Source organism: Stegodyphus dumicola, chromosome 3 (assembly GCF_044657685.1).
Source record: "Stegodyphus dumicola isolate Sdum_Otavi_A_Nest chromosome 3, ASM4465768v1".
NCBI classification, from domain to species: Eukaryota; Metazoa; Arthropoda; class Arachnida; order Araneae; family Eresidae; genus Stegodyphus; species Stegodyphus dumicola.
Window position 1 is genome coordinate 155,424,936 of NC_140770.1, and position 13,591 is coordinate 155,438,526.

The window sequence follows — 13,591 nt, forward strand, 5'->3', positions numbered from 1 at the left end:
TACTAGAAATATATATTCAACAAGTGATATACTTTGTAAATATAATTTAGCATAAAAGTTTCAATCAGTAGAGATCATTAAAGAAATAGATAAAATTTTCAACAGATAAGTAGATCTTTACAATGATTTATTTTATATAATTTCTTTATGAAGTCTACTAATGGACTCAATTCATGTCAGGTTCATGTAATTTTTTTTTTTTTTTTTTTTTTTACAAGAGTCTGACAAAAGAATTTATTTTTTGATGCAAATTCCAAGATTTGAAACTTTTCCTTCTTCCAGTTGACAATTGTGTATCTAATTTTAACTCTTAAATCCCTTCAAAAGTCAAGCAAAATATAAAAACAAAGCCAGCCTATATTTGCCAACTTAAAAACTTAATTTCAGACTTGCTAAAATTCAAAGGTTCTAGTTAGCTTCTTATATTTGAAAAGAAAGTTCTGATTATACTTTCTGAGCTGAATGTTCATTGAACTCCGTCTTTAACAATAAACAACATATCAATGCCAGAAAAAATTATCAAATGGAGGTTGCGTAAAAAGCTTTTTAATGATTATTTCAAAATTTATGATTACTGGATCAAATTCCCAGATTTCATCAAAATGCATAATGCTCACCATAAACACTAATTCCAATACAAAACTGAATTTAATTTCAATGTATCACAGAATGACATAATAACAAACAAAACTGCACAATGGACTGAAGACATTTATTTTTTAAGTTGCATTTGGGACAACATAAAAGCAATTTCATATATAACATAGTATGACACAAAGTTACATGCCTGGGTTCTGCAACAGCCATCCTACCAGAAATTGCTCATCAAAAATCAAGAGACAAAATTTCACGATAAGAAAAAACATAGTCTTAAGTACATAACAGATGAAACTACTCCTAATTTTGACAAAATACACTTGACTCTTAAATCATATGACTATATAATTTGTAAAATTCTTTCATATTTTAAAGATAACAATTAGTCATTCAATCATTATAAGGAATAGAGAATTTTTTTTCCAAAACTGATTAAAATAAATATCTTCAAAGCCTGAATTATTTTCAATACAAGACCATTGCTTTAAAGAAAATGATTACCTAAAGCTAGGCATGTAGTTATAACGGCTGGTAAGCCTTCGGGAATAGCTGCAACTGCTAATGCAACAGCAATCTTAAAATAATACACAGCACCCTAGAAAAATATGCAATTCAAATTAATATCTTAAAATATCAATTTTTAAATATATTTTATCTTTCAAAATAATACTATACTAATGCTCCAAAAGATTTATTAATAATTTCTCTTAATAACTTAATTGAAATTTAGAGTTTACACATCAAATACAAGGCAAGTCAAAATGAATATAGCGATTACAAATGGCTATAACTATTTATTGAAAACTAATTTATTTTTAAGATTAACACATAATGTAGAGGGAACTTCAAATTTTGTATATATGCGTCATAGATGTTCTATGTGACTTCCGTTGGTCACACAGACATGTACGCCGTAGTCCATTTCCCGCCATAGATTCCGAAGCGTTTATTCAGTCACCGGTGCAAGCGCATTACAAATGCGTACTTTGAGTTCTTCATTCTTCAATTGTTTTGGGCATGGGACGCACAAACCCCGTCTTTCACATAACCCCATAGAAAACCTAGAAATTACCTAGATATTACAAATGCTTCAGAATGAACGGCGTGAAATGGACTACAACCTAGATGTCCGTGTGATCAAGGAAGTTGCATAGAACATCAATGACGTATGTATACAAAATTTTGAAATTCCCTCTACATTATGTATTAAGCTTAAAGATAAATTCGTTTTCAATAAATAGTTATAGCCATTAGTAATTGTTATATTTATTTTGACTTACCCTGTACTTTAGAGATACAGTATACCCATGCCAAGTGTTGATTTGCAGAGTGCAATTTCACATATATTGGTTATTGTAAATGTTTTCATTTTACTTGTCTAATGTTTCATTCATACACAGTTTAATGTTCATTCATCAACATGGAATGTATATTAGCATCAGCTCTGGTTAGAACTACAATTTAAAAAAAATTTTCAGCCACCGAAAATGAAGTGGAAGAAATCATATAAATTGCAAAAGTGATTGATTGGTAGCAAAGATTTTTGTGATATGGAAGGGAGGAGTAGTAGTCAAAAAAATTTAACTTGCAATGAAGATCGAAAAAAGACGAACTAGATGATCTTGTAACACAAACTGACAATGAAACCAATGATAATGAAGAAGAGAAAACCCCTTTTATTTATAAAAAGTTAATCAAACTTTAAAAAAATCTAGGAAATGTCACATTTTGCAATGGAAATTTACTTTAGTTTTAGAAAACAAGAGGCTACTTTATGATAGACACTGAAAGCTGCAGTACTTGCTACAAAAAAATTTGCATCAGTCATTATCCCAAGCAAAAATCACAAGCTTTAAAAAAAAAAAAAAAAAAAAAAAAAAAAAAAAAAAAAAATACTTGTGTCGTATACCTAAAATTATGCAATAATAAAAATCCTTTTGATTAAATTTTTTTCATTTTCCCTTTTAATTACATAAAAATTTAGGTTTCCTTAAATTACACGTACTTTTTTAATCTGCATCATATATAACACATTTTTTCCATAAAAAGTTACCTTTACGGAATGTGACTTTACTGTAAAGCACAGTTAATCCATTGACATAAGCCCCAAATTCAGCAAGGATTTATTCTGAAGCATTAAAATCCATATTGAGTTTTAACAGCATCTAAACAATGATTACTAAAAATTTCAATGCTTAAACAGCATATTAAAAATATGTGAAATTAAACTTATCTTGGGAGTGATGATTTTGCACATAATTAAAACGACACATATTATACATGGGAACGGTAATGAAAAGCTTTTAACCACGAACACACTCCAGAATAATAAATTCAGAATAAAATACAGTAGAAGACTGAATATCCATCCCTCTCAAGAATAAAAAGTTTCTAAAATGCCAGTGCTATTAATTAAACTGCAAAGCTTAAAATGATCAATTAAAAATCTTTTGTAATAGATAGCAAAATAACAGAGCAAGGGGATATGCCAGTTACGAGATAACTGATTGTTTAAGGGATAAAAAAACTTGTTGAAGTGAAGAGACGAATACTTACTATATAATTAAATTAAAACTTTGCTTCAACTGAAGGTACTCAGATGATGGCTTTGATTTTAGTAATATTTGGATATTAGTGATGATAATTCAGGATTTAACCCCTTCGAGCCGGGTACGAAAACGCGCGCTTATCGCGGAGGCTGGCAGTGTCTTCCACGAGCCTCTCTCCAGGGCCTGGGGCTTTTTTGCTACTAAGCCTAAATCCATGAAATTTCCGAAGTATCAACGCATTGTTTAATAATGCTCTATAGAGTATTTAAACGGCTTATGCTTTATAAATATTTTTATATATATACTTTAATTACCTAATTTCTTGTTTAAATGCATATTTTACACATTTTATTTTAATTACTCACCATTTTATGACTTTTAACATTATACATCTGAAAACTAAATATATTACTTAAAATTCTCTTTTCGTATGAAAAATTTTAAAACAGGGATCTACACACAGTCCTACGTTACATTCCTTGAACTCGTAATAACTCATTTGCCGTTTTGGAGGATTTTTCCAGGAATGTGAACAAACGAAGCATCGTAGTCTCATTTTCTTATCAGTCTCTTCTGAACAAAGTTTTGGAAAATGTCTTTCAGTTAATTTTTCAGAATCAATATCAGAATATCAGAATCAATATCTGAAATATTTTGCATCATTTCTGCTATTTCATGCTCTGTTAAACATTTTCGACGCTTCAACATTGAAACGGTAAAAACAGAAAGAATTCACGTCCAACAAGATCTAATTATTTTCTAAAAACTGAACTGTAAACCGAAATACTCAACGCTTTAGTGCATATAAAACTTCTACTTACGATAAACAACTACCACTTGCGAATAAAGTGCGATTTAAAGAGACGTCATAAATCACGCCATTCGGAAACATTTAGTTCCCCATTCGTTTATATAATCAAAAACGCGTGTATGTGAGTCATGCTTCTCTCATTTCGAGTAGAAGGTCTAATGTACATGTATCTGAAACCATATGGACATACAGTGCCATCTTGTGGCAGAAATTATAGTTTGAAAAACGTTCCAGGGTACTGGCACAAATATGTGACAGTCGGTAGTAAACACAAAAATGCTCTGGCACGCCTGCGTGTCGGCCGGTAAGTGTGTTCGTTGTTGTCATGTATAGGTAACAGTCGGCATGAAGGGGTTAAGCAAGCTACCTTCTTTTTATTCACTATTACTGTTATAACAAATGCCAAATACACAGTTTGCTAGAAGTTGCTAAACTTATACCTTAACTGAAGATTAACCATGTGTTGTTTTAACTGTGCAAAAATTTAAAGTTTTTTTTTAAACTACCGTAAGTTCTTTTCTGTCACAGCAAGATACCGAATTTTAAATAAAAACTCAACTTCTGTGCAAATAAAGACCCTTTTCCACTTTTGTGTATGCAATCAGCAAACGAATTCACTTTGATTGACATCTGCAATCCAGTGACGGATGACATATGAATGGAGTTCAACAATGTTCAACTTCTATCCGTATGTCTGCGGGAGTGTTGGGGTCACGTGGTAAAAAAGGAGCAATCGGGTGTCGTCACCAAAAGCTAATGGCGGCAGAAGTAGCGATGGATGCTGGATCAGGGAAAGAATGTTTTGCTAAGAAATACTTATTATTTCTGAATTTAAATTATAGCAAGAAATCTGCATACTGAAAAAGACAGAAATCAACTGAATTTAGTTAAAAAAAGAAAAGAAAAATAAGAAAACTACAGTAGTAGTTTGCAGAGAGCAGTGATTACTGTCAAGAAAATCAGGTGCACAAAATACAATTTCAAGACCATGAAATAGCAAAATTTGTCCTTACAATTGTTTCCTAGTTCTGCATACACATTTACTTTTAATGAAAATTAACGTCTGACTATATCAAACTGCTACAGCAAATCAGATAAGGCATTAAAAGATTTTTTTTTTTTCTTTTGAAACAGGTAAAAACTAACAACATTATTTATAAATTAAATTTTAAATATTCTACAAATAAAATTAATATCATTTTAAATATTCTACTGCATTAAAAAGTATGTTAAATTTGTATTTCTCTATTCATAAATATACCTTATTGGCTAACATATATAGCACCGTCTTTCACTTAGATATATTTTTATCAGTCTGACTAATTTCAATCGGAACGCAACTTTAAAAAATTATGTTTTTGTATGAAATGCCCTAGAAGCCGAAGAACAAACACCGGTGAATTTTTTAGATGATAGCACATTGAAATAGGACCACAAGATTTAGTTTTAAGAAATCATGTACTTGATGATGTACATAAGCCAAAATTGTTAACCACACCAGTTGTTAACCACACATAGCGTTGTGGTAAAGCTGACAGAAGTGAGAAGTGTCTTTTGGTGTGGTGAATTCAAATACCACTCTTTTTCCACCCTGTTTGCAACTTTCTTAGCTCCATACTCCAATTTGATCTATATTTGTGTTTTATAATTTATTTCTATTATTTTTGTGCATTAAATATAATGTTTTATTTATGCTCTTATGTTATTAAAGTTCCCCCCTCAAGAATTTATTTTGAAAGTTGTAACATAATACAAATATAAAGCATACTCCCTGTACATATATATACATATTTTCGTTTCACTTTTATGTGAATGCACATACATGTGCTGAGACTTTGAGATGTTTCCAGTTCTAATCTTTCATCACCAATTAATGTGAGACAGTCTTAATGCCCTAAATATTTTTTAATAAAACATTTTTTAAAAAACTTATAATTGCTTTAATATTCAGTCCTCTCCAGCTGAAGCAGAGGAATTAATTAATTAAATATTTCTATTCTTCTTTACTTTATGTATGTATAGATATATAAAAAGAAAAAGCTTATCTTTATAACTTCTTCTATAAAAAGATATGAATTTAAAATTTATAAATTAAAAACAATATTTTTGGGATTATGCATATAACTACGCATAGTGCATTTTAAAACAAATGAGATTTCTAATAAATTATCCAGCTATGACACTTAAGAAATTGATGCTAAAATTTTATATGCTGTTTTCTCACGAAATGTGGGCATATTTTAAAAATATACAATCTCACGTGGCAGTCAGCCGTATTTACAAGCATGGCAGATTTTGTGTAAATATTGTGAATCCTTCTTTACAGTTGCTATGTATTTTTAAAGTAGCAGCTATTTTTAAATGTGTTTAACATTTTTTTTTATTCATTTTGCAGTTTAGTTTTAATTACATATTTTTGTTTATATTTAAGGCTTCTAAAAACGCCTTATCTAAAAAGGATTCACAATATTTACACAAAATCTGCCATGCTTGTAAATACGGCTGACTGCCACGTGAGATTGTATATTTTTAAAATATGCCCACATTTCGTGAGAAAACAGCATATAAAATTTTAGCATCAATTTCTTCAGTGTCATAGCTGGATAATTTATTAGACCTTGTATAATCTATATTCACTTGTCACATACATTATAATGATTTTGTTTATATTTAAGGCCTGAAAGTAATGCTGCCATTTTTTTTAAAGAAATTTATTGAATCGATTTGTACAGTTACTCAGTATTCTTCGAAATGCATCCCTCCAGCTTTAACACACTTGCTCCAATGCGATTTCCGTGATTTATATGTGTACTTGAAGTCCGTCACATCCTTAAGTAAGCTTATCGTAGTTGCCTTGATGTTTTCCAGGGCCCCCAAATGCTGTCCTTCTGGAAATTTTTTAATCTTCGAGAACAAAAAAAATGTCAGGTGGGGACAAATCAGGACTGAGCAGCGTAAAAGTCTCCAGTGCCGTTTTCTCAAGTTTGAAACAAAAATTTGCATATCGCTGCTCGAGTTTTTTCTCATCTTGATTTCGACCGAGCACTCGCAGAAGGGTTCACTGATCTTACCACCAAAATCCTTTTAGTTAATCTATACTTAGTATTGGTTTCTTCACTGTGACTCTCCAGTAGCTTAGAGCCGACTTATGTTGGTCGTGCTGTGTTCCCAATACTCCGTCCCCCTTCAGTGCAAGCGTCAATGCTATGCTATGGATAGCCGCGGCAGAAGAAAATGGGCGCATTACTTTCGCGACAAACCCTGTATATTAATCCAGATTTAGTGCAGGGTAAAAATTAGAATTTGTGTTAGTATGATTCAAAAAGTGTCCTTAGGAAATGCATATCTTCATTGTTATTAACAGTTATATGACAGAAAATGGTCATTCTAAGAATAAAATGCTATAAAATAAAAATATCAGTGTTTAGCCTTCAGCAAAATGTGACATAGTTAAACATGCACATTTATTTCTCATATAACTAAAAGCCCTTGTTAATTCTTTGAATGTTTCTTGAAACTTGCTTACCTTCTTCCTTTAACGTACAGCCTGCTGCAATAATTAACTGCACCTGAAATTGTTGGTTGTATTGGTGTAAAGAAAAATGCATTTTATTTTGTATATTATCAAAATTTTTATAGATATGTTGTAAAAATTTTAAGATGTTAAATGTCAATTATTTTATGAAGACTATTTTCCATTTTCTGTTTGCTTTTAGAATTTTTTTTAGTATGTATAAAATAGAATATGAATAGAGCCATATGTATCTGGGTCTTTTAGCTTATTTGGGTCTTATCTAATTTTCCTAAATTAACTTCGCCACAGTAATTGGAAGTCAATATTAATGCCATATACCAGTACAGCAGATGATCAAATGTCAAGGAACTTTAAACCCAAGGCTGTGGAAATTTCCTAAATGAATATAAAGAAAACAAAATATTGCAAATGTATTTCTGTTTGATATTTTGATTTATTTAAATATGTAACAGTTTTCATCATTCTAAATTCATTTTTTTACTATTAAGGCCTGTTTCCATTAGTGCGTTGTGAAGCGCAGCATCATTGGGAGAAATACATACGGAAGTTCGGTGGTCAATTGCATTTATTGCCACCAAATGTCTCTGCATTTAATGTATGGGATTCGGACACTTACGATAAATTCGATGTTATTGGAAAATTTTATTTCTGCTTATGAACTGTGAAAGTAAAGCACGTTAGCAATATTTAGATAAGAAAGGTAATAATGTATATTATGAAAAATATACAATAATATTCTAATTCCATAGAAGCTGAAGAATTTTTAAAAATTTCTTTGCGTTTTTAGAAGCCTTAAATATAAACAAAAATATGTAATTAAAACTAAACTGCAAAACGAATAAAAAAAAAAGTTAAACACATTTAAAAATAGCTGCTACTTTAAAAATACATAGCAACCGTAAAGAAGGATTCACAATATTTACACAAAATCTGCCATGCTTGTAAATACGGACTGCCACGTGAGATTGTATATTTTTAAAATATGTCCACATTTCGTGAGAAAACAGCATATAAAATTTTAGCATCAATTTCTTCAGTGTCATAGCTGGATAATTTATTAGACCTTGTATAATCTATATTCACTTGTCACATGCATTATAATGATCACCTCCTCCCCCACAAAATATAATGCATAATAAATTATTACTATCATATAATAGCTAACAAATGAATGCAGAAAATCTCAATTTAAAGCTAAGAATTTCTGGTGCCATAATATATTTAAAAAAGCAATTTTAAAATTATTAGAATTTTACGTAAAGAATAAATAATATTATTCATTCAGATATTCTCATGACAGATTCAAGTATGAATTGTTTTAAACTAAAAAAAAATAAATATATCTTGTCTGTATTTTATTGGATACCATAACTTCATTAAATACTTATAAATCACTAAGGTTTTATTTTTAATGCACAACCAAAACACAATAGTGTAATAAATACAAATGGTATAGATTAACTAAAAGGTGTGGTGTATTTAATTATGGCAAAGCACACTAGGGCTATCTGCCTAAGGGGAGCGATGCCTTCGTGGAGGACTTTCCAAGGGAAACTGGCTCGTATACACGTTACACATGCGGAAAACCACGAAAACACCCATGCAGCCAGCCTGTTCGCGGGATTCGAACCTCGGACCGAACTACCAGTATTCAGCGACTTTACCGCTCGGCCGCTGGTGGGCCGATTAACTAAAAGGATTTTTGGTGGTATGATATTTATTGGTGTATTTGATTATGCTAAAGCATGCAAAGGCTATCTGCCTATTAGGAGGGACACCCACCTTTAAATTTATTTTAAAGAAGGCTTTCCTAAGGGAAACTGTCTCGCATCCACGTTAGACACACGAGAAACCAAGAAAACGCTCTGCAACCAGCCCATTTGCCTGAAATTGAGCTCAGGTCAAACTAACAATGGTTAACAACTTTTACTGCTTATCCACTAAAGGAGGGATGATATTAGTTGAGCACTTGAGGATTTTAAATATATGAAATATCCAACTGAAATCTTTTTAAGGAAAACTGTTTCATATTCTTCTTATGAAAAAATTACCTGCACCACAAACTACTTTTAAAAATCTGTGTTACTTAAAAAACAAGACAAAATTTAAAATCCTAGATAGGCTTTATTACATGTTAATATCACTATCACAGGCACATTGCCAAGCAAATTTAATCTTTATCAAAAAGTAACTGCAAAGTAACTAAATTGAGAACAAAATAAAAAAATACAAGTTTATTTATATGAAAACAAAATATGAGTTGTTCATTTATTTCAAATTTGGTATTCAATAAAACACATTCAATATTATTATACTTGATTTTAATTTCTAAGAGCTAGAACATGCAAAAGTTTCAAAACTACTATACATTATACAGCTTTCATTTTAAATTAAGCAGAGAAAATGTTTCTGCAATACTAAAAAGTTTTCTTTTTTCCCTAATGAATTATTCCAAATTCTGCATAGTAATAAAAATATTTCCTAAAATTAATATGGAAATGCTAATGATACCTTAATCCAAGATCCTCCATGAGCTGGGTCGTTAAAATGTCCTATGTTAATTGCCCACACAGCAACACAGATGACAGAAATTACTTTAGATAACTGTTCACCAAATTCATCAAGTTTTTGTTGTAAAGGTGTTCTCACTTCTTCTGTTTCTGACATTTCAGTACGAATTTTTCCTATAAATTTAAACACTCAAGTTTAAAAAAAAAAAAAAATTATTATACATAGCCAATAAAGAGATAATTTGCATTCTGCATTATACGTTATGAAAAAAATATTAAAAATTGGTATAATGCTTATTTTTTAAAGACACATTTAACCACTACTAGACATTAAACAATATAATTTCCTTATACTGTTGATAATTAAAAAACAACTTTCATGGCACCCGAGTGGAAATCTAAATTTAGGCATTTAAAGCACAACAAAATAATATATTAAATAATTAGTGCAGTTTAATTCTAAAATGGAATGTATTTAGCATTTTGGATCATCCCATTTTCAAATATAGATCACTTGATTCCAAAAATACTTTCCACACATTCCTGGAAAATATTACAGGACTGGAATAAATACATATTTATTACGACAAAGGAAAAATCTAAAGGGTTAATGCATACCTATTGCAGTTTCTAAACCAGTTCCTATTACAATGCCCCTTGCTTTACCAGCAGCAATATTTGTACCCTGAGAAAATAAAACATGTCAATTTCCAACCTTTAATTTTATTAAGAGAAACTTAATTTTAAACAATTTTTATGCGCAATGAATATTTTTATGCCTCACCGAGAAAAGTAAATTCTTCTTATCTTGATTAACAGCTTTAAAATCTCTAATGGGATCCGTGTGCTTTATTACAGATACAGATTCACCTAAACAGACAATCATATATATAAAATTTCTTTGATTAAAACAAATGCATAAAAATAAATTTCTGCACCAAAAATTCTTTCTATAAAACCTAATTTATAACATTATTAGTGCTATTTTAAATTTTATTAAAAGTATCAAAGAAATATATAACCAAGGAATTTTTTTGGAAGGGGAGGGCAAATATGAAATTATGTAAGCAGAGTGTACCAGTATTTCTCATAGTCTGGGTAATCAGTTCCACAATAAACCAGATCACAGTTTGTGTTCAACAGTACAAAACAATTTCTGTAACTGTCTCAAATACTTCCCTTCTTTTCTGATTTTCTTCATTAGTAAATCTATCATTGTTACAGTCACATAATGGCCAATGCTAACGAGATTGCCATGACTCAGCATTTCACAATGTGAATTCATCAGTTCCACATTTATTAAGTCTCCTTCATTGAATCCTGTTTCATGCCTAAGAGCTGCAATTTCATTAAAACAGTTAGTTAAACCCAACAAAAGTGATTGCACAATGAGGCAAAATTTCTATCCATATAGCTCACATACTTAATTATGCCAGTTGCTCCTATGACTTGAGAATATTTTCAGCTGCATTTGTTAAGATAGATTTCATTCTGAACAATATTAATGAAACTGAGATATAACTCTTGGTATATAGTCAAATAACCACTTTGCTATTTGTCAGCAAGTAAAGGCAGTGGCATTTAAGTCCCCGTAGCTTCTCTTCCACAGAAAATTTTTGGATCGTTCCTCATGCTGCCTACGGTATATGTGAGAAGACACATGGATAGATTCTTGAGATTAAGGATTAGATACTGGAAAATATATAATATTCAACCATAATATGAAACTTTAATAAAAACACACTTTAAATTGTATTAAATGAAATCAACTGCATATTGAATGAAATTGGTTGCAATTAATTAGCTGTATTAATTTTAAAATGCATTAATTAAAACTGTTAAATGAGAGATTTCTATACTATACTGGATATACTGTCATGTAATCTGTTATCCAACAAAAATTTGACCACAAATGTTATCCAGATTCTCAGCTAAGCTTATCACTAGAATTAAACCCATCCTAAGTACATACATGACCATGTCTTTATTTGCTCTCTGGAAGTTATGTTTATGCATAAAAGAAGCTGTTGAATAACTTATTTTATGTATTAGAACAAATAAAGAGTTAACAACTGGAAGAATAATCAGATGCAACGAAATATTCAAGCCGAGTTTTTCAGAAATATTATAGCACTCATGGCACACCTTTTAAGAGTAATAATAATCTGCATTTTGGAAGTCAAAAAATGGTTTATTCTAATTTTAAAAAAGGGAGGTAACTTATATCCGAATACATACACACAATTTACTTGACCCTTTTTTTCATTTGTTATATGGATATTAAAAAAATTTCGGTTCACAATTATTAAAACAGTAAAAAAACTAACTAGAGCCACATAGTTCAATGCAATAAAACTTTTAAACAAAATTTTGGTTAAATAAGAAAAGTATATTTTTCTTCAAAAATGCTACTTAAGTGTCTACTTGTTTTTTAAGCCATTAGATATTCTTATTATAAAAATATTTTCTTTCAAATTAAATTTATGCATTGATATAAAAACAGAAATCTACTTTCAAATTATATAGCAAGAGTAATCAAATGTACATGTTAATGAGGAACACAACATAAAGCACACCATATAAATGCTAAATTAATTAGCAATTTAAATATGATTTACTTTGCTCATTCTAATAATTACAGAGAGTGAGAGGAAATAACTTACCAGTTAATATAGACTGGTCAACTCTTAGCGTAGTAGAAAATATCTGTAATAATCTAATGTCTGCAGGCACTTTATCTCCAACTAAAGTAAAACAAACACCACAGTGATTTATGAGTTAGAAATAATTGCACAAAATTTTGTATTTTGCCCTAGAAGTACCAATTTAATAAACACAATTCTGGTTTGATAAAAATTTCAACTTTCTTTTTTAATTATAAAACCAGTTATCAGAAAAAATAAATATTATGGTTTTTTAAACTGAAGTAAATTTTCTTCTACTCATTTCACAACTACTGATATGAAGTGACTTTGACTGAAGCAAATGTGTAACACGAGAGGCACTCCGATTAAGACAATTTTTTGTCACTTGGCAAGTACAAAAGGAATGGAATTCTTTTTAGAAAGATATTTATTTAAAGCTATTAATTTATTTATTTTTACAAATCAATCTTATTTCCTTCAATGTACTCTCCATTGCATTTATTATAGTTCTCCAATCTGCGATTTTGTTCCTGGAAAAACGTTTTTGTCTGTTTTGATAGTTGGCAGCTATTCCGCCTTTATCTTGACTCCTTTTATGTTGCAAAATCACAGTCCTTTCACATTTGACTTCATTCAAAGAAACAAAAAGTTGACACAAAGAGTGAGATCAGGTGAGTAAGGATAAAGGGACAAGGGAATCATGCCATTTTTCCCAAAAACTGGTGCACTGAGATAGCTGCATGAGGCGGTGCCTTGTTGCAGTGGAAAAACCAATTCTCTGGCTGCCACAAATCCATCCTTTTTTGTCACACTGTTACACAATCTTTTCAGTACCTCTAAATACAAAACTTGATTAATCTGTTTGATCCCAAATGAAGCCTTCATGGATGCTATTCCCCCTTTCCTGACCTTAAGCTAACTGAATGTATTTTATTTCCAGTTTG

The 13,591-nt window shown here is 30.4% G+C and overlaps 1 protein-coding gene across 6 annotated transcripts in view; it reads right to left on the reverse strand.

Moving 5' to 3' along the window:
* Positions 1-13,591, reverse strand: part of LOC118188759 (calcium-transporting ATPase sarcoplasmic/endoplasmic reticulum type-like) — a 164,602-nt gene that overhangs the window by 53,291 nt on the left and 97,720 nt on the right. For 4 of the 6 annotated variants that reach the window (XM_085813522.1, XM_085813521.1, XM_085813525.1 and 1 more), the window contains exons 7-11: positions 12,666-12,746; positions 10,787-10,872; positions 10,621-10,687; positions 10,004-10,191; positions 1,099-1,192 (exon numbers count right to left, since the gene is read on the reverse strand). In XM_085813522.1, the coding sequence (XP_085669648.1) occupies positions 1,099-1,192; positions 10,004-10,191; positions 10,621-10,687; positions 10,787-10,872; positions 12,666-12,746 (516 nt within the window). The remainder of the gene's footprint in view (positions 1-1,098; positions 1,193-10,003; positions 10,192-10,620; positions 10,688-10,786; positions 10,873-12,665; positions 12,747-13,591) is intronic. The other 2 variants (XM_085813524.1, XM_085813526.1) reach the window with 1 other exon arrangement.